Source organism: Lycium barbarum, chromosome 6 (genome assembly GCF_019175385.1).
Source record: "Lycium barbarum isolate Lr01 chromosome 6, ASM1917538v2, whole genome shotgun sequence".
NCBI classification, from domain to species: Eukaryota; Viridiplantae; Streptophyta; class Magnoliopsida; order Solanales; family Solanaceae; genus Lycium; species Lycium barbarum.
Window position 1 is genome coordinate 28851381 of NC_083342.1, and position 23137 is coordinate 28874517.

Here is a 23137-nt window from a genome sequence, read left to right on the forward strand (position 1 = left end):
ACGCTAGAGAAACAATGACTGGAGCTTGAGGAATAGTTCTGTATGTGGCTATAATCCTTGCAGTATCGACCTTCCTTCCTATATGACGAACTAGCTGAGGAGCCGAGTGCAGGCTTTATAACCAGCTTTGTTTGCCTCTTTTACTTTGCTCATCCTTGCTTCTGTCATCTAATATCTTTTCTATTTTAAGATTTGAATTGCTACTTATGTTGAACTTTTTGCAGATTGGTAAGGGCAAGAAGTGCAACATGAAGTTGGAAGTTGGACTCGACAAGCTTATGTGAAGAAAAATTTGCAACTATTAAAAGTAAACAGGATATATATGTATATCCAAATATAACTACTTTTTTTTAGGATAGCTTGTGTTAACTTGATGTATAGTTGATGTAAACTTGATGGTGCAACACGAGACCATTTTTATGAATTATCCGTGTTAGATGAACCACTTTTTATATTTTTTGATTTCATATCAAAACAAAGTAAAATAAAAGTGATACTGTTAATTTTTACAGTGTTGGGCTTGTGCTGGCACGGGCCATGCACCACTAGTTTTATTACAAAAACAAGATATCTAAAACTGGCAAGAGATAATTTTGTTTTAGCCTGTAATGTAGATAGAACTTTATGTTTCTTAAATTTTTCTTTACCTATGAGTAGGTTTATATGGAGTCATAATGCGTATAATGTTGTAATTGATACTTTCTTGAATGATTAGATTTGATTATGCCGAACGAATGAGATGTTAGTTGAAAATGGACTTTAAGCTCAGCTTTTTTTAAAATTGTTTCCACTATTATCGGTCTACTTTTTTAGGTAGGTAATCGCTCTATTTACTGATATGTCATGATGGTACTTTTATTTAGTATGTATATGTGATAAAATTGTTATTTTGTGGTTTACGGTTGGACTATATACCTTGAAGGCACTTCTTCTTATATGAAAACTAGTTTCTGGGAATGTGCATTTATCCCAAAATAATTAGTACGATAAATTTTATACAGTATACACATATTTTAATAGTTATTTTGAGCTTATAAAATAAAAATCAAAACAAAGAAAAAGTAACCGAATGTAATTTTAAATTAGAAACTTATAAACTTGATGTTAGTGATGTAGTAACTTAATTTAAAAACAAATACATGCTCGAACATATAGAAATAACATGCATATAATAGAAGTATTTACCTTTGGAAAATTAATAACTATGTATGAAAATGAAAACCAAATTAATACGTACTATGTATGAAAGTTGAAAACCAAATTAATACCTACTATGTATCACATGGTGACCAACCCAACGTTTCAAGTCATAAGTCATGTCAATTATATATACTAGCCGGGCCCAAAACTAAAATTAAAAGTTAAATTTGTAATTACTTTTTATTTTTTTTCCCGCTTCCTTGTGACATTAAGTTATTGAAAGATTAGTTTGATTTTTTTCTGCCAACTCTAGCACCGACTCAAAATCAAGATTAAAAGTTACAATTGTAATTATTTTTTATTTTTCCCGACTTTTTATGACATTAAATTATTGAAAGATTAGTTCGATTTTTGCTGCAAACTCTTAAAAACTAAAGGCTTCCCATATATTTAAATTGCATAAAAATATTTTTAAATTGAACAAAAATCCTTTTTTGGCCTTACTTTAGACTTTTTTTTTTTTTTACCTTCAAACAAATACATGACATAAAGTCTCTTAATTTTTAACAACATATATCCAATATGAACTATAACACTTTCTTTCAAAAAATAAATAATATAATTTGGTTCTAGAGACAAACTACTGTTTATCAGAGAATCCAATTAATTGTAGCATCTCCTCTTCTTCATCGTCTCTTAATTTTTAACAACATATATCCAATATGAACTATAACACTTTCTTTCAAAAAAAAAAAAAAAAAGTTTGATTCTAGAGACAAACTACTGTTTATTAGAGAATCCAATTAATTGTAGCATCTCCTCTTCTTCATCTTCTTTTATTTTGAAAAGGAGAAACTGATTCTTTGTGGTCTATTATCATCTACAACAACGTAACTCTTCATTTTCCTTTGTAATTGTTCATTGCATTGTTACAAACACATTTAAGGCCTAATTAAATAAGAATTAATGAGGCAACTTTGGGTGAAGAGCTGCGTACATATTACATTTTACATGTATGGAAAATAAAGAAGAAAAAGGCAAAATTTTGAGAAAATAGATATATATGAATCATGGCCTAAGCGATATAACATATAATGAATATTCTGAACTAAGTTGGCAAATGAAAAAAACGTTAGAAAATCAAGTGGTCTATAAACAAGATGACCTTTAGACTTCTTTAACCTAACACATAAATATGAGAATTTTTACAATTAGTGTAGTTTAAAGAGCATAATAAAAGTAGGTAACTTAAAAGGCTGAATGCATTGTTGCTCAAATTTCCTTTTTGTTATTTATTATAATGGAGATTTACCTTTTTATCCAAAAAAATTATATAGGAATGGTGTTTGATTAAAGGGCAAGAAGGATATAAAAGTCCTTTAACTTTTGATGGACATTTCAGTAATCCAACTTTTAACTTAGAAGCTTTCCACTTTTAGTATAATATGATGATTATGGGTTTAAGGTAAAATTTATAAAAGTGTGCATATTTGTGTATGAACCTCATATGATAGCTAGAGCTGCTCCTGTATAAGGTGCAAGATTGTAATGTAGCTAAGGAATCTGCCGTTTCGGCTAGCACAGTAGTGTATTCCATTTATATATTTCAAGTGCGTATTGCTGAGGCTGAACATGTGTCTTTTCTCTTGGTACTATATTAGAAGAGTGAGTTATGATTGAGATCGACATGTTAGGTTAATGTCATTTATTATCAGGGTATTTTAGACTTTTAACATATCTAAATCCAACGTGGCTTTTTCCGCTGAATATAAATAGACACGTATCATCTGGATATTTTAACAATTGAAAATGCCCTTATTGCCGCCAAAATATTTACCGGCCATTAAACTTTGGCCGGTGATGTTGGTGTCGCTAAAGCCTTTAGCGGTCATTTAACGAAATGCCGGTAAAGGTATAATTAATTGCCGCTAAAAATCACCTGCTTTAACGGCAATTGTATAGTGGCAATTATGATGGCAGCTAAACCCCATCCCAAAATGGCTACTTATGCCCTTTTAGTGTCCATTATTATTGCCGATAAATTTAATCAAATTGCCGCTAAAATTTCAATTCTTTAATGGCAAGATCTTGTTCATTATTTCACAATTTTTCATCTTCATCTCTTCTGATTTTGCAACTCTGCTGTTCTATTGGTGATTTTAGCATTCAATGAAATATATATATATATATATATATATATATATATATATATATATATATATATATATATATATATATATATATATATTACATGCCCATTGTTGAAAAAATATTATCTAATATCTCAAAAAGAATTAGTTTGTGTAATTGCAGACAATTATTGTCACTCCTTCAATATACCATTATTTCTCATTCAATTCTTCCAAGGTGTTGGCCAAACTACAGTTTTATATTCACCCTTAATTGCCTTTAGTACTCTTAATTACCTTTAGTCATTACTTTTTTGGCATTAAGTTGGTTTGTCCGTTAAGGATGAATAGTCCATATGACTTTACCTATATATTGGGAAGTCTTCTTCCTTCTGAAAAACCAAGAACAAAACTTCCTTATTCTTCTTATCTTCTTTAGTGTTGGGTTTTCTACTTTGTGAAATCTTTGTTAGATTTTGGCTCCTAGTTTTGTACTATAAGAGCTTGTTGAATCCTGGGGGATACACTCATACCAAGTGAAATATGTAAAAATTTATTTTTATTATTCTTTTGTGTGGCCCAATTAATGTAAAGCCCATAACTAATATTTAATGAAGAATAAATCTCGTCCGTTAGATCGGTTACTTGATAGACGTACCGGATTAAGTCTCAATCTCTATAAATTGGTCCTCCCTCCACCAATTAGGGTTACCACTTATTCAATATATTTTTATTTTTCCATCATTGACGGCTGTGGTAACGTAAGGTTAGGGCAAGGAGGTAGAAACCAGTTTCTACAATTAACGCTTCCGCTTTCCTGATAATGTCTTCCGCATCAGGTACGCTTTCTGTGACGTTTCTCTGTAAGATTATCATGTTCAAGATCCTGGTATGCATTAAGTTAAGCTTACATGTGGCATCAAAGCCTGAATTACTTGAACTGATAATCTTCATTAAGAAAAGACCAAGTTATATGACTGTGTTGTTGTTATATGAAATCATGTGTAGCCTTCGGCAAAATACGAAATCATGACTTTAAAGTCACAATTTATAGTCAGAATACGATTTCTCTGTTTGTAGAAATTGAATTTTGTAATGGATAGTAAATTAATTGGGAAAATCAAACAAACTACAATTCTCTTATTTTACCTTTGAATTATTTGTTGCTTTTGATTTCCCCCATTATCCATACGCTTGAATCAGTAAAGGCAAATAATCATTGTTCATAGATTTTTATTTATTGAACCATGATATCTGGTTTCGTTCTCCGAAATTGACCGTAGAATAATTAAGTGTTAGAAGTTTTCATCGTATACGTCGTATGGGATTAGGTCATTGGTTTGACCAATTAAAACTTGGCTCATCAATTTTTGGTAATTAAAAATTAGGCCATCTATGTGGACTTAATTATGTAAGTCTTGGTAGGATTTTGGCCCAGAATTATTTGATTTAATCATGAACTTATTGCTATTTTATCATGAAATTTATGTTTGTTTCTTAGGCCACAATTTTAATTTTGGGCTATTTAAAGTACCTGGGCCGTTAGGTTGATGAAGCAATTAATTGTTTATTTTATGTATGTGATTATATTTATATAGTTTGTTAGTCACCAAAGTGACCAAACTAGAATGTTTAATATTCACACATACATTGTCTCCATGTTAACTTTATGCATGTATTATGTTTATATAGTTTATTAGTCACCAAAGTGGCCGAACTAGATTGTTTATGAATTTTACATGCATAAAGTTATTTATTGCTTATATTATGTATGTGATTATGGTTCTATAGTTTGTTAGTCACCAAAGTGGCCAAACTAGAATGTTTAAAATGTACATACATAAGTTATGTGTTTATTTTATACATGTATTAATATCTATATAGTTTGTTAGTCACCAAAGTGGCCAAACTAGTATGTTTGTGAAAGATGTGCATGTATAAATATTGTCGTTTGTCCATTAAACTAATGAAATGCCTATAATTGAAACTAGATGGATAAATTGACATTCACTATTGCTAGTACTTAAGGATTAACCCAAAGGTGAATCAGTTATTCTATGATTAGTGAATATAATGAGGTAAATTAATATTATTTAATCAAATATATATTGTATATCCAAAGATGTCGTATATGTTTGATTGGAAATATTTAATTGCCTATTAAAGTTGAAAATGGCATTTAAATTATGATAGTATGTCGTAGTATCACCCAAAGGAGAATTACGATATACTTTTATTGTTTTGCTGAATCCACATTATTTTCTAATTTATGAGCATGTATATCTATTTTGCAGTTATTCCTCTTCATTCGCTTGCTTCATTTGTTACTGTGTTCAATGGATTGAACTTCTCTGAGTGGCATGAACAAGTCCAGTTCCACTTAGGTGTGATGGATCTTGACTTGGCTCTGCTGAAAGAAAAACCTGCTACTATTACTAATACAAGCAGTGAGGATGAGAAGTCTTTCCATAAAGCATGGGAACGCTCTAATAGTTTGAGCCTTATGTTTATGCGAATGACTATTGCCAACAACATTAAGAGTACTATTCCACAGACAGAAAGTGCCAGGGAATACCTGAAGTTTGTGGAAGAACGTTTTCGTTCTGCTGATAAGTCTCTCGCTGGTACACTGATGGCTGAACTCACAACCATGAAGTTTGATGGGTCGCGTAGTATGCAAAATCATATCATCGAGATGACTAACATTACAGCAAGACTCCGGACCTTGGGGATGAAAGTGGATGACTCCTTCTTGGTTCAGTTTATTCTGAACTCATTGCCTCCTGAGTATGGACCATTCCAAATTAACTATAACACTATTAAGGATAAGTGAGATGTTAGTGAATTGTACAGTATGCTTACTCAGGAGGAATCAAGACTTAATAAACAAGGAAGTCATTCTATCAACCTCATGGTTCAAGGAGCTAGTAAAGGATTTAAAGTGAAGGCCAACAAGTTCAAGAAGAAGAAAGCACCTGTTAAAGTTCAACAGGATGCTCATAAGGAACTCAAGGCAGATGTGTGTCGTTTCTGTAGAAAGGAAGGACACTATCAGAAAGATTGCCCGAAACGTAAAGCTTGGTTCGAAAAGAAAGGTACTCTTAGTGCTTTTGTATGTTTCGAATCAAATTTAGTAGAAGTTCCTACTAATACTTGGTGGCTTGATTCTGGTGCAACTACTCATGTATCCACTATGTTGCGGGGATTTCTTACGATCCAAACTAAAAATCCAAATAAGGATTTCTTGTTCATGGGAAATCGTATGAAGGCTCCAATTGAAGGCATAGGGACTTATCGTTTGATCTTGGAGACTGGACATCACCTTGATCTATTACAGACTCTTTATGTTCCTTCAGTTTCTAGGAATTTGATTTCTCTTTCAAGACTTGATGTTTCTGGATTTGATTTTAAGTTTGGACATGGATGTTTCAATTTATATAAGAATGCTGTTTTTTTATGGTTCTGGTGTTCTTATTGATGGTTTATATAAATTGAAACTCGATAATGTTTTTTCTGAATCCCTTCTTGCTATACATCAAAATGTTGGAATTAAACGTAGTTCACTGAATGAAAGTTCTGCTTACTTGTGGCACAGGCGTTTGGGTCACATATCCAAAGAAAGGTTAGAAAGATTAGTAAAGAATGAGATTCTCTCAAATCTAGATTTTACTGATCTTGATATATGTTTGGATTACATTAAGGGAAAGCAAACCAAGCATAGTAAGAAAGGTGCCACAAGAAGCACCCAGCTTCTTGAAATTATACACACTGATATTTGCGGACCTTTTGATGTTCCATCTTTTGCTGGAGAAAAATATTTTATCACTTTTATCGATGATTTTTCACGTTATGGATATATCTACTTGCTAAAAGAAAAATCTCAAGTAACGGACGCCCTCAAAGTGTACGTCAATGAGGTTGAAAGGCAATTAGATAGAAAAGTGAAAATCATTAGGTCAGATAGAGGTGGTGAATTTTATGGAAAATATAGCGAATCAGGACAATGTCCAGGTCCATTTGCCAAGTTCCTCGAGGAACATGGCATATGTGCACAATATACTATGCCAGGAACACCTCAACAAAATGGGGTTGCAGAATGGCGTAATCGAACACTTATGGATATGGTTAGGAGTATGATAAGTAATTCCTCATTACCCAAAACTTTGTGGATGTATGCTCTTAGTACCGCTGTGTATTTATTAAACAGGATTCCTAGAAAGGCAGTTCCAAAGACTCCTTTTGAACTGTGGACTGGAAGGAAACCTAGTTTAAGGCACCTGCATGTTTAGGGTTGCCTAGCGGAGGCTAGAATTTATAATCCACATGAAAAGAAATTAGATTCTCGAACAGTAAGTGGTTACTTTATTGGTTACCTAGAGAAATCTAAAGGGTATTGGTTTTACTGTCCAAACCATAGCTCAAGAATTGTTGAAATCGGTAATGCAAGATTCATTGAAAATGGTGAAGTTAGTGGGAGGGTCGAACGACAAAGTGTGGAAATAAATGAGGTAAGGGTTAATGTTCCATTGCCCATGAATGTGCCTACTTCCACACCAATAACAAATATTGTTCCCGTTGTCGAAGAACACTTTGACAATACTGAACAACATTTGAATGAAACACTCCAGGAAGGAACTAACTTACAAATATCTGACGCAAATGAACCACAAACAGTGCCATTGAGAAAATCTCAAAGAGAAAGAAAATTGGCTATTCCAGACGATTATGTGGTTTATTTACAAGAGTCAGATTTTGACATTGGACTTAATAAAGATCCGGTTTCATTTTCACAAGACATAGAAAGCACTGAGTCTGACAAATGGATTGATGCCATGAAAGAAGAGTTAAAATCAATGGAATACAACAAAGTCTGGGATCTCGTTGAATTGCCAGAAAATTCTAAAAGAATCGGGTGTAGACGGGTCTTCAAGACCAAGCGCGATTCAAATGGTACTATTGAACGATATAAAGCCAGACTTGTTGCCTAGGGTTATACTCAGAAAGGAGGCATTGATTATAAAGAGACATGTTCACCGGTCTCAAAGAAAGACTCGTTAAGGATTATTATGGCTTTGGTGGCTCATTATGATTTAGAGTTACACCAAATGGATATGAAAACTGCCTTTCTTAATAGAGACCTCGAGGAGGAAGTTTATATGGACCAACCCGAGGGTTTCGAAATTAAAGGAAAAGGTCAAATGGTGTGTAAATTAAAGAAGTCAATGTATGGACTCAAACAAGCCTCACGACAACGGTATATAAAGTTTAATGATACCATCACATCTTTTGGATTTAAGTAAAACACCGTTGATCGGTGTATATACCAAAAGATCAGTGGGAGCAAGTTTATATTCTTAGTCTTATATGTTGACGATATTCTGCTTGCTGCTAATGATTTGGGCATATTACGTGAGACGAAAGATTTTATCTCTAAGAATTTTGAAATGAAATATATGGGTGAGGCATACTATGTGATAGGGATAGAAATATTCCGTGATAGATCACAAGGACTATTGGGACTATCTCAGAAAGGCTATATCGAAAGAGTTCTTGAGAGATTTAACATGAACAATTGTTCAGCAGGAGTTGTTCCAATTCAAAAAGGGGACAAATTTAGTCTCATGCAGTGTCCAAAGAATGATGTAGAACGAAAAGAAATGGAGTCAATTCCTTACTCTTCTATTATTGGAAGTTTGATGTATGCTCAAACTTGCACAAGACCGGATATTAGTTTTGCGGTCGGAATGCTAGGGAGATATCAGAGTAACCCGAGAATTAATCACTGGAAAGCTGCAAAGAAAGTTTTGAGGTACCTGAAAGGAACAAAGGATTGCATGCTCACGTATAGGAGATCCAATAGTTTGGAAGTTATTGGATACTCGAATTCAGATCATGGTGGATGTGTTGACACTAGAAAGTCCACTTTTGGTTACTTGCTCCTATTAGCTGAAGGAGCAATATCGTGGAAGAGTGCCAAGCAATCCGTCATTGCTACATCCACAATGGAAGCAGAATTTGTAGCATGTTTTGAAGCCACAATTCATGCATTATGGTTGCAGAACTTTATTTCAGGACTTGGGGTTGTCGACACCATTACCAAGCCGCTGAAAATTTATTGTGATAATACTGCAGCAATATTCTTCTCCAAGAATGATAAGTACTCCAAAGGTGCCTAACTTATGGAATTAAAGTACTTTACCGTCAAGGATGAAGTTCAGAAACAAAGGGTGTCACTTGAGCATATTAGAACTGATCTCATGATTGCAGATCCGTTAACGAAAGGTTTACAACCAAAGACATTTAAAGAACATGTACATAGAATGGGTCTTGGTTGTACTTATGATTAATGTTTCTTTCCAATGTTTGACACTCTGAGCTCAATTATGTGTTTCTGATGTACATTAATGAATTTCCTGTTTCTCATAATGGTGTACATATTATTGTTCTGAGATATTACAGGATGAGTTTCAATGAGACATTATTGTGGACCATAATGTTAAATGTTTTATAGCTTATGAACCTAGTATGACAAGTTACTAATGTCGTAGTATATGGAAGAGAGTATGTAGCATAAAATTATGTATAACCGCCATAACTCCCATTAGTGGTTTGTCATATTATGGTATGTATGATGAACGTTATATAAGAGATTTATTTTATGCGCAACTAATGTTTATGTCGTTAAATATTAGTGTTATGTGGTCATTGGGCCAAGTGGGAGAATGTAAGAATTTCTTTTTATTATTCTTTTGTGTGGCCCAATTAATGTGAAGCCCATAACTAATATTTAATGAAGAATAAATCTCGTCCGTTAGATCGGTTACTTGATGGACGTACCAGATTAAGTCTCAATCTCTATAAACTGGTCCTCCCTCCACCCATTAGGGTTACCACTTATTCAATATATTTTTATTTTTCCATCATTGACGACTGTGGTAACGTAAGGTTAGGGCAAGGAGGTAGAAACCAGTTTCTACAATTAACGCTTCCGCTTTCCTGATAATGTCTTCCGCATCAGGTACACTTTTTGTAACGTTTCTCTGTAAGATTATCATGTTCAAGATTCTGGTATGCATTAAGTTAAGCTTACAAAATATCCTTAAGGACAGTGTCTTAATTGACATGCCTCAAGCTTTCAAGAATTTTCTGCAAGGTTCGTGATCAAGTATTTTCCGACAAGGCTCGTGATCAAGTATTTTTTGTAAGATTTCCAACAATCTTAAGGATATTTCATACTCTAATCTTACGGAGAATCTAGTTGACGATGTCCAAATCACTGTTCTAATTGGCCATCCAAAGGTATAGCGGTTTTTCACTCATTTTCGATTCTTCACAGTAGTTAAAGGTACGTTTCGATTACATTTTTCGAAAATCTTGAGAAGCCCGAGATGATGAATTTTTTTTTTCAATTATAAACTAGTTTGCGTGTATGGATTTGTGTATCACTATATGTGGTTGTTGAACCTTTGAACATGAAAGAGTGAATAATTTACTATGATTTATTCTTGTTTAATTAGTTGGTTTTGGGTCTATGATGAATTTGTGTTGTTGTAATATTATTTGAGGTAGCTCCTAAATAATGTCCAAGTTATTTGAGAATTTGTGGATAATTTATATTTGAGGTGGTAAGATGAGTGCAGATAGAATAATATACATCTATAGTGATGATTTTTGAAAAAGTTGGCTTGGAGTTAATGTTTCTCTTAATGGATTAATGACCTGTTTGAATTTGATGTATAAGTTGTGTTCTTTGCACATTACTGAGTTTTTGGTAAATTTAGTTAAGCTTAAAAATTATCTTGCTTGATTACCTGGATGAAGAAATGTAGAATTATGATAGATTTCTTTTCCTACGAATGTTAGATATTTATGTGAAGTTAGATATTTATGTGAAACTAAATCCCTAGTTGGGCTGTTTAACATCTAGAAAATTTTACTTTGGTCTTTGAATATGGAATTGAATGTGGCACTAATGTAATTTTTTTATGAGAATGACTCTTGATTCAACTTCATGTGTCAAACGATATGGCATTGATCAGATTCTGCTAAATTAATAAACAAGTTTTTGATGGAAATACTTATTATTTTGTGTGGGGAAATTTAAGCCATCATTTTCTAAATGTAGAGAAAGATTCAGAAAATGATAATCCTGCTAAGCATATATTTGACGAAGCGGATGATATAAATGTTGTGATCATTTCTTAAGTGAATCTTGTGACTAGTGTGAGACATTGAGTTTTAGACGATTTTGGTGCTACTAAGCATGTTTGTGCTAACAAATTAATTTTGTGTTCTACATCCAAGTTGAAGAAGAATGATTTATATATGTTGATGATTCAAGAACTAATCAAGTTCTCAAAACGAAAAAGTTCTTCTTAAAATAAGATTTATTAGTTATTATCCAACTCCTAATAAAGATATTACTTTCCTTAAAAAAAAATTGTTGATGATGACATAGTATGAGTAACTTTATATAATTATTTGGGTGAAACTATATTATTAGCTTGGTACTTATAAGATGAGATATCTTATGAGAAATTTATAATACTTCTTATGAGTTATAAAAATATTATTTCCCTATCTTAAAATTTTTGAAAATGTGGGGGTCACGTTCTCTTACTAGAGTTATGTTGAGAGAGTTTTTTATTTTTATTATTATTTTTTAAAGGTGATAATATATATGTTTTTTTTTAAATTGTTTTTTATTACATAGGGGTAGGGGAAGGGAAAATGGGGGAGAGGATTACAACGGTGGGATTCGAACCCTCACCAACAAGGTGAGAGTTCAGGTAGCCAACCAACTGAGCTACTAAATCCCTGCGATAATATTTATGTGGTCTTGTTGTTCAACATGATTTTGAAAATGAGAATTTGTGGAGAAGAATAAGTAGAAGGTCAGAAAAAATATCTTGATGAAGATTTTTATACTTATATTGTTGACAATGATCCTAAGATATATTTTGGTGTTATTCTTCTCTAGTGTATTATTTTGGAGGGAAGCAATTGATGATAAAGTATTATGATGAATTAATATTTGTTGTATTAGAGAGGGTACACTAAGTGAATCTCAAAATCCATCAGTTATTATGTGTTTACTAATTGTGGGGGTATAATAATATGAAAATAAGCCAAGTAAATCATAATAAAATTTGAGTTTGTGGGTTAGAGTTGGCTGGTAATGAGGCTAAGATACTTGTTAGTGAGTATTGAGGTTGGGATAAAACCAACATATTTATATATTGTGGTTTCCAAGCAACGTTAGCTGTAGTGAATAAATAAAATTTTCAATGGCAATAAAACATATCAGCTTGAGACATAAAGTGATTAAAAAGCGTTGTTGTGAGATGGAATTATTTCTATGAACTATGTGATGTCTGAGGTGAATTTTGCCGATTCACAAGACTAAAAGAAACATCGAGGGGAATGAGACTTTTGTCATTTGAGAAGATTAACAATGATGGTAACCCAACCTATGTGATTGGAGATTCCATGAATTAGGTTCATATAGGTAATAACAAGTCATTAGTTGATCAAAAGTGCACTATTAAATTATGTTCCTTCCTATGATGTGTGAATATAGTGCAGTTTTGCAAGGCAAATGAGGAATGAGTTATAAACTCTTAATCCATTACCATGTCCTTTATAGGTGGTGTATTGCTCTACAGAATACACTTGATGGGTGGACCTATATGAGTGTAGAGTGATGCCGCTCCTATGAAATTGTGACGGATTTCTAGAACACTCATGAATACCAGGACGCGCGCACGGCCTCTTAGCGCAAAACCGCGATAACGACAAAGATTGTGCGAGTATGATGTGATGGAATAAGACCATGAGCTTACAAAAGAATACTTGGTTCATAGAAGTTCTAAACTTCACCAATTGTTCTGTAAGGATAATCTTGTTTTATCTAGGTCTGGTTCATAGTCTACGACACACCAGATTTGATGCATTGTACTCATATGTGGGAACCCAACAATATGTTCTTTCTCCTTCTTTTCCTTTTGAGATATGTGGAAACACAACAAAACTTCTTAATTGCTTATTATTCTTTTTGATATAGTGGGGGATTGTTGAAAAAATATTATATAATATCTCAAAAAGAATTAGTTTGTGTAATTGCAAGACAATTATTGTCACTCCTTCAATAAACCATTATTTCTCATTCAATTCTTCCAAGGTGTTGACCAAATACTACAGTTTTATATTCACCTTTACTTGCCTTTAGTACTCTTAATTGTCTTTAGTCATTATTTTTTTTTGGCACTAAGTTGGTTTGTCCGTTGAGGATGAATAGTCCATATGAATTTACCTATATATTGGGAAGTCTTCTTCCTTACAGGGCGGGTGAAAAACCAAGAACAAAACTACCGTATTCTTCTTATCTTCTTTAGTGTTGGGTTTTCTACTTTTTGAAATCTTTGTTAGATTTTAGTTTCTAATTTTATACTAGAAGAGCTTGTTGAATCCTGGGGATACACTCATATCAGGTGAAATATCCTTAAGGACAGTGTCTTAATTGACATGCCTCAAGCTTTCAAGAATTTCCTGCAAGGTTCGTGATCAAGTATTTTCCGACAAGGCTCGTGATCAAGTATTTTCCGATAAGGCTCGTGATCAAGTATTTTTCGTAAGATTTCCAACACCCATTATGCTATATTGACTGCTCTCAGTGCTTTGAATCCAGAACTGTTATAGCTTATGGGACTCTTTCTGTTTGTGGAACCTATTGGGTGGCGAGAGCGAGTGGGCTATTCAAAACTTAAAGTTGATATCTTTTATTTGTGTGCTGATGCTAAATTTTGCTTGGTTAACAGGTGACGATATCCTTAACTATTGATATTGTAAATTCTTTGAACTCACATGCTTCAGCTTTGGATAATTTAGAATCCAAATCGTCACTAATCGAACGTCCAACCCGAATCGCGGATCCATTTAAGGTATTCACCTAGACAGTTAAAAAATTTATTTTATTACTCTATTTGTTACCGAAGATGGATTATGTGATTGTATTGGTTGGGGGTTTTCTATATTTTTACCAAGGTTCTAGATTGTGGATTTTAGGATGGTGTTGATATTTGCAAGTTTTTGGTTATAGTTGATGCTAGCTTTTTATGGGTTCTTTTCTTGATAAAACAAAGGAGTAGAGCTTCTATTCAATTTGCTCTTAGTTTATTTCTCCTCCTCCATCATCACCTTCTTTTTATTTATTGTCTTTCAATCACTAATCCCATCACTAATGCTATCAATCAAAGTCCTTATATCCATAATCTATTTTTGTGGCTTTATTCTTGGAGCACAAGTAGCATATTAAGAGAGTGATGAAACATCCACTACTGCTGGTCACCTTCAGATAGAGCAGGACATGACATTTAATTGGAAAAAATCTCCTCACTTCATCTGTGAAGTTGACTAAATACCATTAAATATCCATACTTAAAGGAAAGATAATCATCACCCTAAGAGAGTTTCCACATTCTTGGTGAAACTAGAACAAATATTCATTTGGACAATGGTTCATCACACAAGCACGAACATGTTTCCACATATTCATTTGGACAAATATTTTTTTCCGTGCTGGTGTGCTTTATGCAATAACTTAGGTTGGTTCTTTTCTCTCTTCTTCTCCTTTTTTTTTGTTTTTTGTTTTTTGTTTCGACAAAGTAAGCATTTTAATTGATAAGCATCCCCAGGCTTCATATCATGGAGCTAACATAATCAATAATTTGCTCTTATAGTATATTTCTATATAATGCTTATCCCTTTGGAAAATCTTACTTCTGTCTCAAGTCAGCTACTCCATTCATAATGATGAGCCCGATGCTAAGACGATGTATTTGCTAGATCGCTCCAAGATTTTCTGCCATTTACTTTGACTTTGCGAGTTTAATATGTGTTTAACCTTAAAATGGAGAACAATTAAATTTATGCGTGATGCCAAAGATATGTGACTCAATTTAATTCAAGATCACTACTACAAAAAGGGGCTTTAGCGGCAATTATTTAGTGGCTATAAGTTAATTGCCACTAAATAATTCACGGAGGCAAAATACCAGCGGCTAACGTATATTGGCCAGCAATAAGTATATTTTTAGTGGCAATTTAGAAGAATTTCCAGTAAAACAATTACCTTTTTTTTTTAACTCTTCCTGCAATTGATTTTTCCTTCTAAATAAACTTTCCCGCGCTTGCTTAATAATACTCTCTCGCGTCTGCTATTAGTCTCCCCCAAAGTTAAAACCCTATTCCATTATTAAACAAAAACAGAATACCACATCATCTTCTTTATTGCGGCTTCTACATCTTGGTGAAGAGCTAAACTCTATTGGATTAAGCCAATTTCATGGTAATGTTCTCTCCACTGCTTCTATCTGAACGTTCCTCTTTTGTATATTCTATTAAATCAAATTCGTCATCTTCTATCTGAATGTTCCATTGTGATTTTACCCCCTGTAATTCTTGTGTTGCGCCAATCATCTCTGTTCTTATGGTCTGTAAACCTATATTATTGTTCTAATGTTCTATGTAATCCCATTAGAATTGAAATAAAAAGAAGTGTTAGGTTGAAGGTTGTCCCCATGGTTTTCACCCCTTCTTAATTTATGTTTCTCAATTCCTTCGTCTTTTTATCACGTAAGTAATCTGTATTTGTGATTATGTTTACAAGCTACTGAATTTAAGCATATATGTTTATACGTGTCATCTAATGAAATTTAAAATTGAATTCCCTCAATCTCCATTATGTGTCATAATTTCTTTTTTAATCTGTTCCAAAAAAGAAAAATATCATACTTTCTCATCTAGAAATAATTTAATCTTAAATTTATAATCCAAATACCCAAACACTTGAGGCAATTTGGTGTTTTGGGTTTTATATATTTGGAGTTGATCCTTTTTATCGTAGAAGTATAGTTGGAGATTTTTAATAGAAAAAGTGAGAAGTATAGCTGGTGCTTCCCTTTTTTCACGACTTGTTAGATTTATTGATTTTGAACCATCTTAGTTTGTGTGGTTGATTTTTTTGTAAGTTGACAATTTCTTTAGGAAATTTTGAATTATATGATGGATTGTTATATGCTATGATCAGGGACAGTTGAGAGGTTGTCTAGTTTTGGTATTCTGAGATGTGACGGAAAGATCTTTCCTTTCACTGAGTCAATCTCTTTATCTGTAACGTGGATTTTAATCTTGTTTGAACAATTTAGAAGTTGGCATCTAACGGAAAATGGTTTGCAGTTTTCATTTTGAACGTGTTCCATTATGCAATTGGTAAAAATGTTACCAGAGGTGGTGTATAAGGAATGATTGGCATAAAAGTTTTAGTAGTAAAAGTGAAAAGTTAGTTTCTTTTGGCTTTAGTACCGTAAAAGTCGGAGGCATTCTGGAGAAACAATTTCCTTCATATTTGAATGTGAGAACCCTCTAACTGTTGATGTGTTTGTAACATAGGATCTTATGTCCATTTTTACCTAAGTATAGTGAAAGGAATGTGTTTTACGGGATCTTTATTCTCCTTCACCTTTTTTTATCTTCGTCATCAAATATTTTGCTTCCAGGTACCCAAACACTTGAGGCGATTTATGATTTTGTACAAGTAAAGTTTTTTCTGTGTTTGCTAAGTGATATTTCTAGTACTTAGTTGCGTTTGATTTGGTTAACGGGAACTAGGAGCCGTCTGGTCCAGTTTGTCCTAGTTGAGGTACATAATTCTCACTTGGTAATATAGTTCAGATTTACAAAAAAAAAAAAAAAAAAAAAAAAAAAAAAAAAAAAAAACCCTGCTGTTTAATTAGTTTTTTTTTTTAAAATATTGCAGGTTTTGACTTGTAAATTACATAGAGATAACATTTGATCTCTTAGTCCTAGGTAGCAAAGTTTTTTCGTGTAAATCTATAGTACAATTTAACCGACTCCAATTGCTAAGGTAAACGATTCTTTGAATTGTGAGTTGAACTAAACCGACAACTTGTTTTTCTTGTGAATGCTTGGTTTCTGGTTTTTCTTGCTAATTCTTATTATGATAGCAGGTAATTTATTAGAATCTCCAAATGTATCTCATTCCCTGGTTAACTATATGAAAGGAAAAAAAAACATATTTGTTTGATGCTTTTAGTAGTGGGAAAAAGCCTGTATATGTTGTATTGGGACTGTTGGGTGAATTTACAGTTGAAAACTGAAGTACTCATCTGTTTTGAGTAATTTAAATTGAAATTTGGAAGCTTTAAATATGTTGACATCGAAAAGCTAAAATTTTCTAGTTGGAGCTACAAAACTAGTTGTTGTTTCAGTAATTTCTCCCCTATTTGAGAAGGAATATCTTGGATTAAAAATATTGGAATCTATTATGGCTTGAAGAATCCTCAGTTAGATTTTTTAATAACTTTCTCGGGTTTAAACTAAGCTTCATTTACTGGTACAAATCTCCCATTTTAGTGTGACTCGGATAGGAAATGTTTAACGGAAACTTTCTGACTTTTCCTTCTATTTTGGAATAAATCACTATTTGGATATAAATAGAATTAAATTTCTGTTTGATAGTTTTAATTGTGAAAATGATATCTTTGAGCATTACCTATTAATAGGATGAACATTTTATTTGAACGACATTTTTTATTAATTTTTCCCTTTTCTACTAACATATTTTTAGCTCTTACAGTAATTGCAGCAAAGAAAAGAATATCTTGAATGTCATGGATAATTCTAGAAATAAAAACTGGATGAATTGTGATAGACTAAGTAAAGAATACTTGGATGGAGTAGATGATTTTATAAAGCATGCCTTTTCTGGAAAACAAGATGGAGAAAAAATTGCATGTCCTTGTACGGAATGTGTGCTTATTTATCAAGCAAATCGGGCTACCGCATATGATCATCTTGTGGTTAATGGTATCATGCCATCGTATGATACTTGATTTTGTCATGGGGAGCCTTTAAAGGGATCAAACAATACTAAAGGAAACAACCGCAGCCAATCAACTTTGAGGGGCGATGACATGAGAAGAATGATACATGATGCCTTTGGAGGCTCTACACAGTTCATGGATAGTGAGGTAAGTGAAAGGGGCAAGATGGAGCCAAATCTACAAGAAAATACTGCTCATCCATCTGGATATGAACCTCATCTAGAGATGGATAAGTTTGAACGGCTCATGAAGGAGGCAAATGAAGAACTATATCCTGGATGCAAGAAGTTTAGCAAACTATCCTTTTTGCTGCATATATATCGTACAAAATGCATGTTCAAATGGTCAAATGAATCTTTTAATGCTCTACTTGGACTATTGAAGGATGCGCTGCCTGAAGGGGAAAAATTGCCTCCTTCTTTCTATGAGACTAAAAAGATAGTTGAAGGCTTAGGCTTAAAGTATGAAAAGATTCATGCTTGTCCCAATGATTGCATGCTTTTTAGGAAAGGGTTTGCTAGCAAGGATGTTAATGAATGCAAAATTTGTGGGGCCTCTAGATGGAAAAATAATGCTAGAAAAATTCCAGCCAAGGTCCTTAGGTATTTTCCTTTAAAACCAAGGCTGCAAAGATTGTTTATGTCTTCAGAAACTTCTAAAGAAATGCGATGGCATCATGAAGAGCGCAGCAAAGATGGAGTTCTTCAGCATCCTGCAGATTCTGAAGCTTGGAAAAGTTTAGATAATAAATATCCCGAATTTGCTGAAGATTGTCGCAATGTCCGACTGGGATTAGCTTCTGATGGGTTTAATCCATTTGGCACAATGCGAACTGTTCATAGCATATGGCCAGTTATTTTAATGCCATATAATCTTCCACCATGGATGTGCATGAAGCAAGAGTTCTTCATTCTATCCTTACTTATTCCTGGACCAAAAGCGCCTGGCAATAATATTGATGTCTTCTTGCAACCTTTAATAGAAGAGTTAAATGAATTATGGGATGTCGGGGTAGAAACATATGATGCCTCTACTAAGGAGATGTTTCAAATGCGAGCAGCTCTCATGTGGACTATAAATGATTTTCCAGCATATGGTACTCTCTCTGGATGGAGCACTTATGGTCGGTTTGCATGCCCTTCTTGCAACATAAACACTCAATATAAATGGCTCAAACATGACAGAAAGTTTTGTTACATGGGGCATCGACGTTTCTTGAAGTCAGGACACAAATATCGGAATGATGCAAAATCTTTTGATGGGACTAAAGAAACAAGACCTGCACCTTGTGTAGTATCTGGGTCACTAGTGTTGAATCAAGTTAAAGATATAAAGTTTACTCTCGGCCAATCGAGTGAAGGCATAAGTGGGGTGATGAAAAACACATGGAAAAAGAGGAGCATTTTTTTCGATCTTCCGTATTGGGAGTATAACTTAGTGCGCCACAATCTCGATGTGATGCACATAGAAAAAAATGTGTGTGATAACTTAATTTATACACTATTAGATCTTAGTAAAAAGTCTAAAGACAACTTAGAAGCTCGATTGGACTTGAAGGATATGAAAATAAGACCAAGCTTATGGCCTCAATATCGAGCTAGTGAGAGGGCTTATCTTCCTCCTGCTTATTTTACAATGACTCCCAATGAAAAGGAGTTGTTTTATGAAGTACTACAAAATGCCAAGTTTCCACATGGCTATGCGTCTAATATCTCACGTTGGATTCGTAAACGAAAGTTATCTGGGCTAAAAACTCATGATTGCCATGTTATAATGCAAGAACTTCTTCCTCTTGCCTTGCGGAGATCAACAGATAAAAGAATCAGTTCCGTTTTAATTGAACTATGCACATTCTTTCGTGTTCTGTGTAGCAAAGTGCTAAAACTAGAAGAGTTAAAGTTACTTGAAGAAAAAATTCCAGAAACATTGTCTACTATGGAGAAACTCTTTCCCCGGGATTTTTTACCGTTATGGTACACTTGCTTACTCACTTGGCAACTGAGGCTAGACTGGCGGGGCCAGTACATTATCGTTGGATGTACCCAATTGAGAGGTATGAAGAATGTCATTGATCTTTATTATATTTTTTAGTAGTTAAATATTGTAATATCAAACTAATAACATTAGTTTATTCCATAGGTACTTGGGTACTTTAAAATCATATGTTCGTAATCGTGCATGCCCAGAAGGTTCAATAGCAGAAGCATACATAGCAAATGAGTGTATGGCATTTTGCTCACGATATTTGGAGGGTGGAGATTCAAGGTCTTATAGTTCAAGAAAATGCGATGATGAGATTAAGCATGAGACTAATAAAGAGGAATGTCTTTTTCTTACTGTTGGGGAGTCATACGGTGAAGTAGATGTATTTGAGTTGGATGAGAAAACATGGTTGCAAGCACATCGGCATGTGCTTTTCAATTGCGAGTCAGAGGTGGTTGAGAATTATAAGAAGTAAGTGTTATACTAATCTATTATTAAATATATGTATATTAATTTATTTGATAACAAAATTGATATATGTGAGTTACATGAATAGTGAGCATATTGCTGAAATCAAGAGATCACATCGTAAGCGCCGTTTGAAACCACGTGACCTTGATCTTATACATTTTGATACATTTCATGAGTGGTTCAAGGACAAAGTAAGTAGTAGGACTAAGTCATTGGTTATGTTAAATTATTGTCCCTGCACTTATATCCGCATTTATAGTTGTATCTTTCTATTTGGTTAGGTAGAAGAGTTGGAGGTGACATCTAACATTTTGAAGGATGTTAAATTCCTCGCAAAAGGGCTGACTAAAATTGCTAAAAGATTCAACGCGTTTGATGTAAATAATGGGTATCGATTCCGAACAAAACAAAGTGAAGAGTTCAAGGAGACACAAAAAATTAAAGCGCCTTTAAATGATTTCCAAGTTGGATTTATTGTGTATTTTATTGTTAGGACATGATAAATGAAAGGATAAGCAATAGTGAGAGACCTACTGACCGACCTCCTCAGAGTGTTGCTTGGGAAGGGGATATGTATTCGCAAGTGTTGGGAAATGAAAAAAAGTGGGTATGTCCGTGGTTTAGGACTTGGTCCAACTCCTTCTGTTCTATGGGGTAGTAGATCTTCCTTAGGAAATGTTGTTGCAGAGGATTCATCTAATGAGGATGTAAAAAGGTTACAACATGAGATAACTGAGCTGAAGGCGAAACAAAATGAAGAAATGAATCTGATGAAACAAAATCAGGAGAAGATGCAATCAGAACTGCTCCAGATGAGACAATTGATATGCGCTCGTAATGAATCTATGCCTCAAAATATCAATGGCACCTCAAGTGAACAGGTAACTTGATTTCACAACTTTTAGACATTTTTAATGAAATTTTAATCCTATAAAAGTATTGTTAATTACCGTGGTAATATTTATAGGTCCCTGATGCCAATAGTGGCCATGAACAAGTACCACAAACATCAAGGATACCTAGCGTTGCTGAAAATTCCCCACCTTCTCAGGGTACTACTCATCTATATCCTTTTGTACTACTGTTTGATAATTCCTTCTTCGACTTTTTGGGTTCTTGAATAATGAAGATGGGTGTGCATGTTTCAACACTTTTATGACTAAGTGCTGAATAATACATAAGCTTTTATTTTCAAGCTACTTCAAAACTTTGTATGACCAGCTAGGGAGTCCTTTATAAGGCCAAGATGAGAAATAATTGTTGATATAATAAACCGAACAGTTCAAGCATGTTCATAACATAGGTCAATATTTAGATTTAAAAGTAGAATTTATTGTGGATATACTTTTTCATGTTAGTTCATTTGTTTGAGTTAAAATTAGCTACAATGAACAGTAATAATTGTTAGCGCAGAGTTTTTGTACACTTGTTGAAATTGAAAATTTGTTATATTTCATCCAACTACAGCTACATCGTTAGACGTGACAAATGAACAATTACCAACACTTGGGATGTCTAGGAAAGATTGTTACTTCTGTAGACTATTGCACTTTGGCCTTCAAGATGATAATATGTAATCATTTGGCACTTCAACTAGTAGTTTGAGGCATAGATTTATTATGAGAGTTGTAAATTCTTATATCTTGTTGTTATAACTAGATGATTGTTATAACCAGAAGCTAGTTCTATAGGATGTACTGTTGTATTAATGGTTGTCTTTTCCAAATCCTTTTTAAAATATTTACCTGCCCTGCTACCTTTCAATATATGTAAATATCATAAATCTTTTTCCCTCAAAATGGTGGAAACAAGTATATAGAGATGGAGTTGGTAGAATTCTAGCAAACTAGCACCCCTATAAGATATATATTCTAGCAAACTAGCATACCTTCTAAAAAATAAGTTGTTTTAGGGAGTAATCATGATTTGCACTTGCATATTTGAATTATCAGTTTGGCAAATGTTCTGTCTCATCTGATTTTCTGTGTTGTATGTTCCAATATTGATGTTGTGTTTGCACATCGATACAGATTTTTACATAGGCATAGACCATTGATTCAACTTGTTTGGTCATCTTAGTTAAAATAAATGGACTTGAACTTGCTGCACTTCCTTTGAAGGCCACTGGAAGGACAACTAATGTTATGAATTTTCACTCTCGTTCCAGTTTTCATTGCCTAAGTGGGATATAAAATAAATTTGAAGACGCAAGTGAATAAATGCTACTATAGTTTATTTGCAATTGTACTACTTGTAGTTGTAGTAGGTAGAGTTAGTTTAGTAGATGTATGATGGTGACCAGAGTCATCATTCAGACCATGAAAGCATTTATTTATAATGGAATACACCTCTTGTGATCCCAAGCAGTTGCGATAATAAATGCTTGAGGTCATTGCGACTGGTGTTGATAATATTTGTTGTAATCTTCATATAGTTTTAATATGATATTTTCGTACACTACATTTCATCTTTTGATACATTTATTTTATTATTTCAGGTCGTACAGTCTGA

The 23137-nt window shown here is 33.5% G+C and overlaps 3 protein-coding genes across 3 annotated transcripts; all 3 read left to right on the plus strand.

Moving 5' to 3' along the window:
* Window positions 1-8722: 8722 nt before the first annotated feature.
* LOC132643981 (secreted RxLR effector protein 161-like) lies at window positions 8723-9445 on the plus strand. Its single transcript, XM_060360511.1, has one exon. It carries the CDS (start codon window positions 8723-8725, stop codon window positions 9443-9445), a length of 723 nt encoding a protein of 240 aa, XP_060216494.1.
* Window positions 9446-18262: 8817 nt separating this feature from the next.
* Window positions 18263-20263, plus strand: LOC132643982 (uncharacterized). Its single transcript, XM_060360512.1, has one exon. It carries the CDS (start codon window positions 18263-18265, stop codon window positions 20261-20263), a length of 2001 nt encoding a protein of 666 aa, XP_060216495.1.
* On the plus strand, window positions 19446-21677 carry LOC132599668 (uncharacterized). The gene is made up of 4 exons (XM_060312953.1): window positions 19446-20626; window positions 20712-20817; window positions 20908-21507; window positions 21594-21677. The coding sequence occupies exons 1-3, from the start codon at window positions 20397-20399 to the stop codon at window positions 21124-21126; spliced, it is 555 nt and encodes a 184-aa protein (XP_060168936.1). The 5' UTR covers window positions 19446-20396; the 3' UTR covers window positions 21127-21507; window positions 21594-21677.
* The last annotated feature ends 1460 nt before the right edge of the window (window positions 21678-23137 follow it).

Coding starts and splice junctions, on each gene's coding strand:
- LOC132643982 (XM_060360512.1), top strand. CDS start 18,263: ATGAGAAGAATGATACATGATGCCTTTGGAGGCTCTACACAGTTCATG.
- LOC132599668 (XM_060312953.1), top strand. CDS start 20,397: ATGGCATTTTGCTCACGATATTTGGAGGGTGGAGATTCAAGGTCTTAT. Junction 20,627..20,711: donor GTGGTTGAGAATTATAAGAA/GTAAGTGTTATA, acceptor TTACATGAATAG/TGAGCATATTGCTGAAATCA. Junction 20,818..20,907: donor ATGAGTGGTTCAAGGACAAA/GTAAGTAGTAGG, acceptor CTATTTGGTTAG/GTAGAAGAGTTGGAGGTGAC.
- LOC132643981 (XM_060360511.1), top strand. CDS start 8,723: ATGGGTGAGGCATACTATGTGATAGGGATAGAAATATTCCGTGATAGA.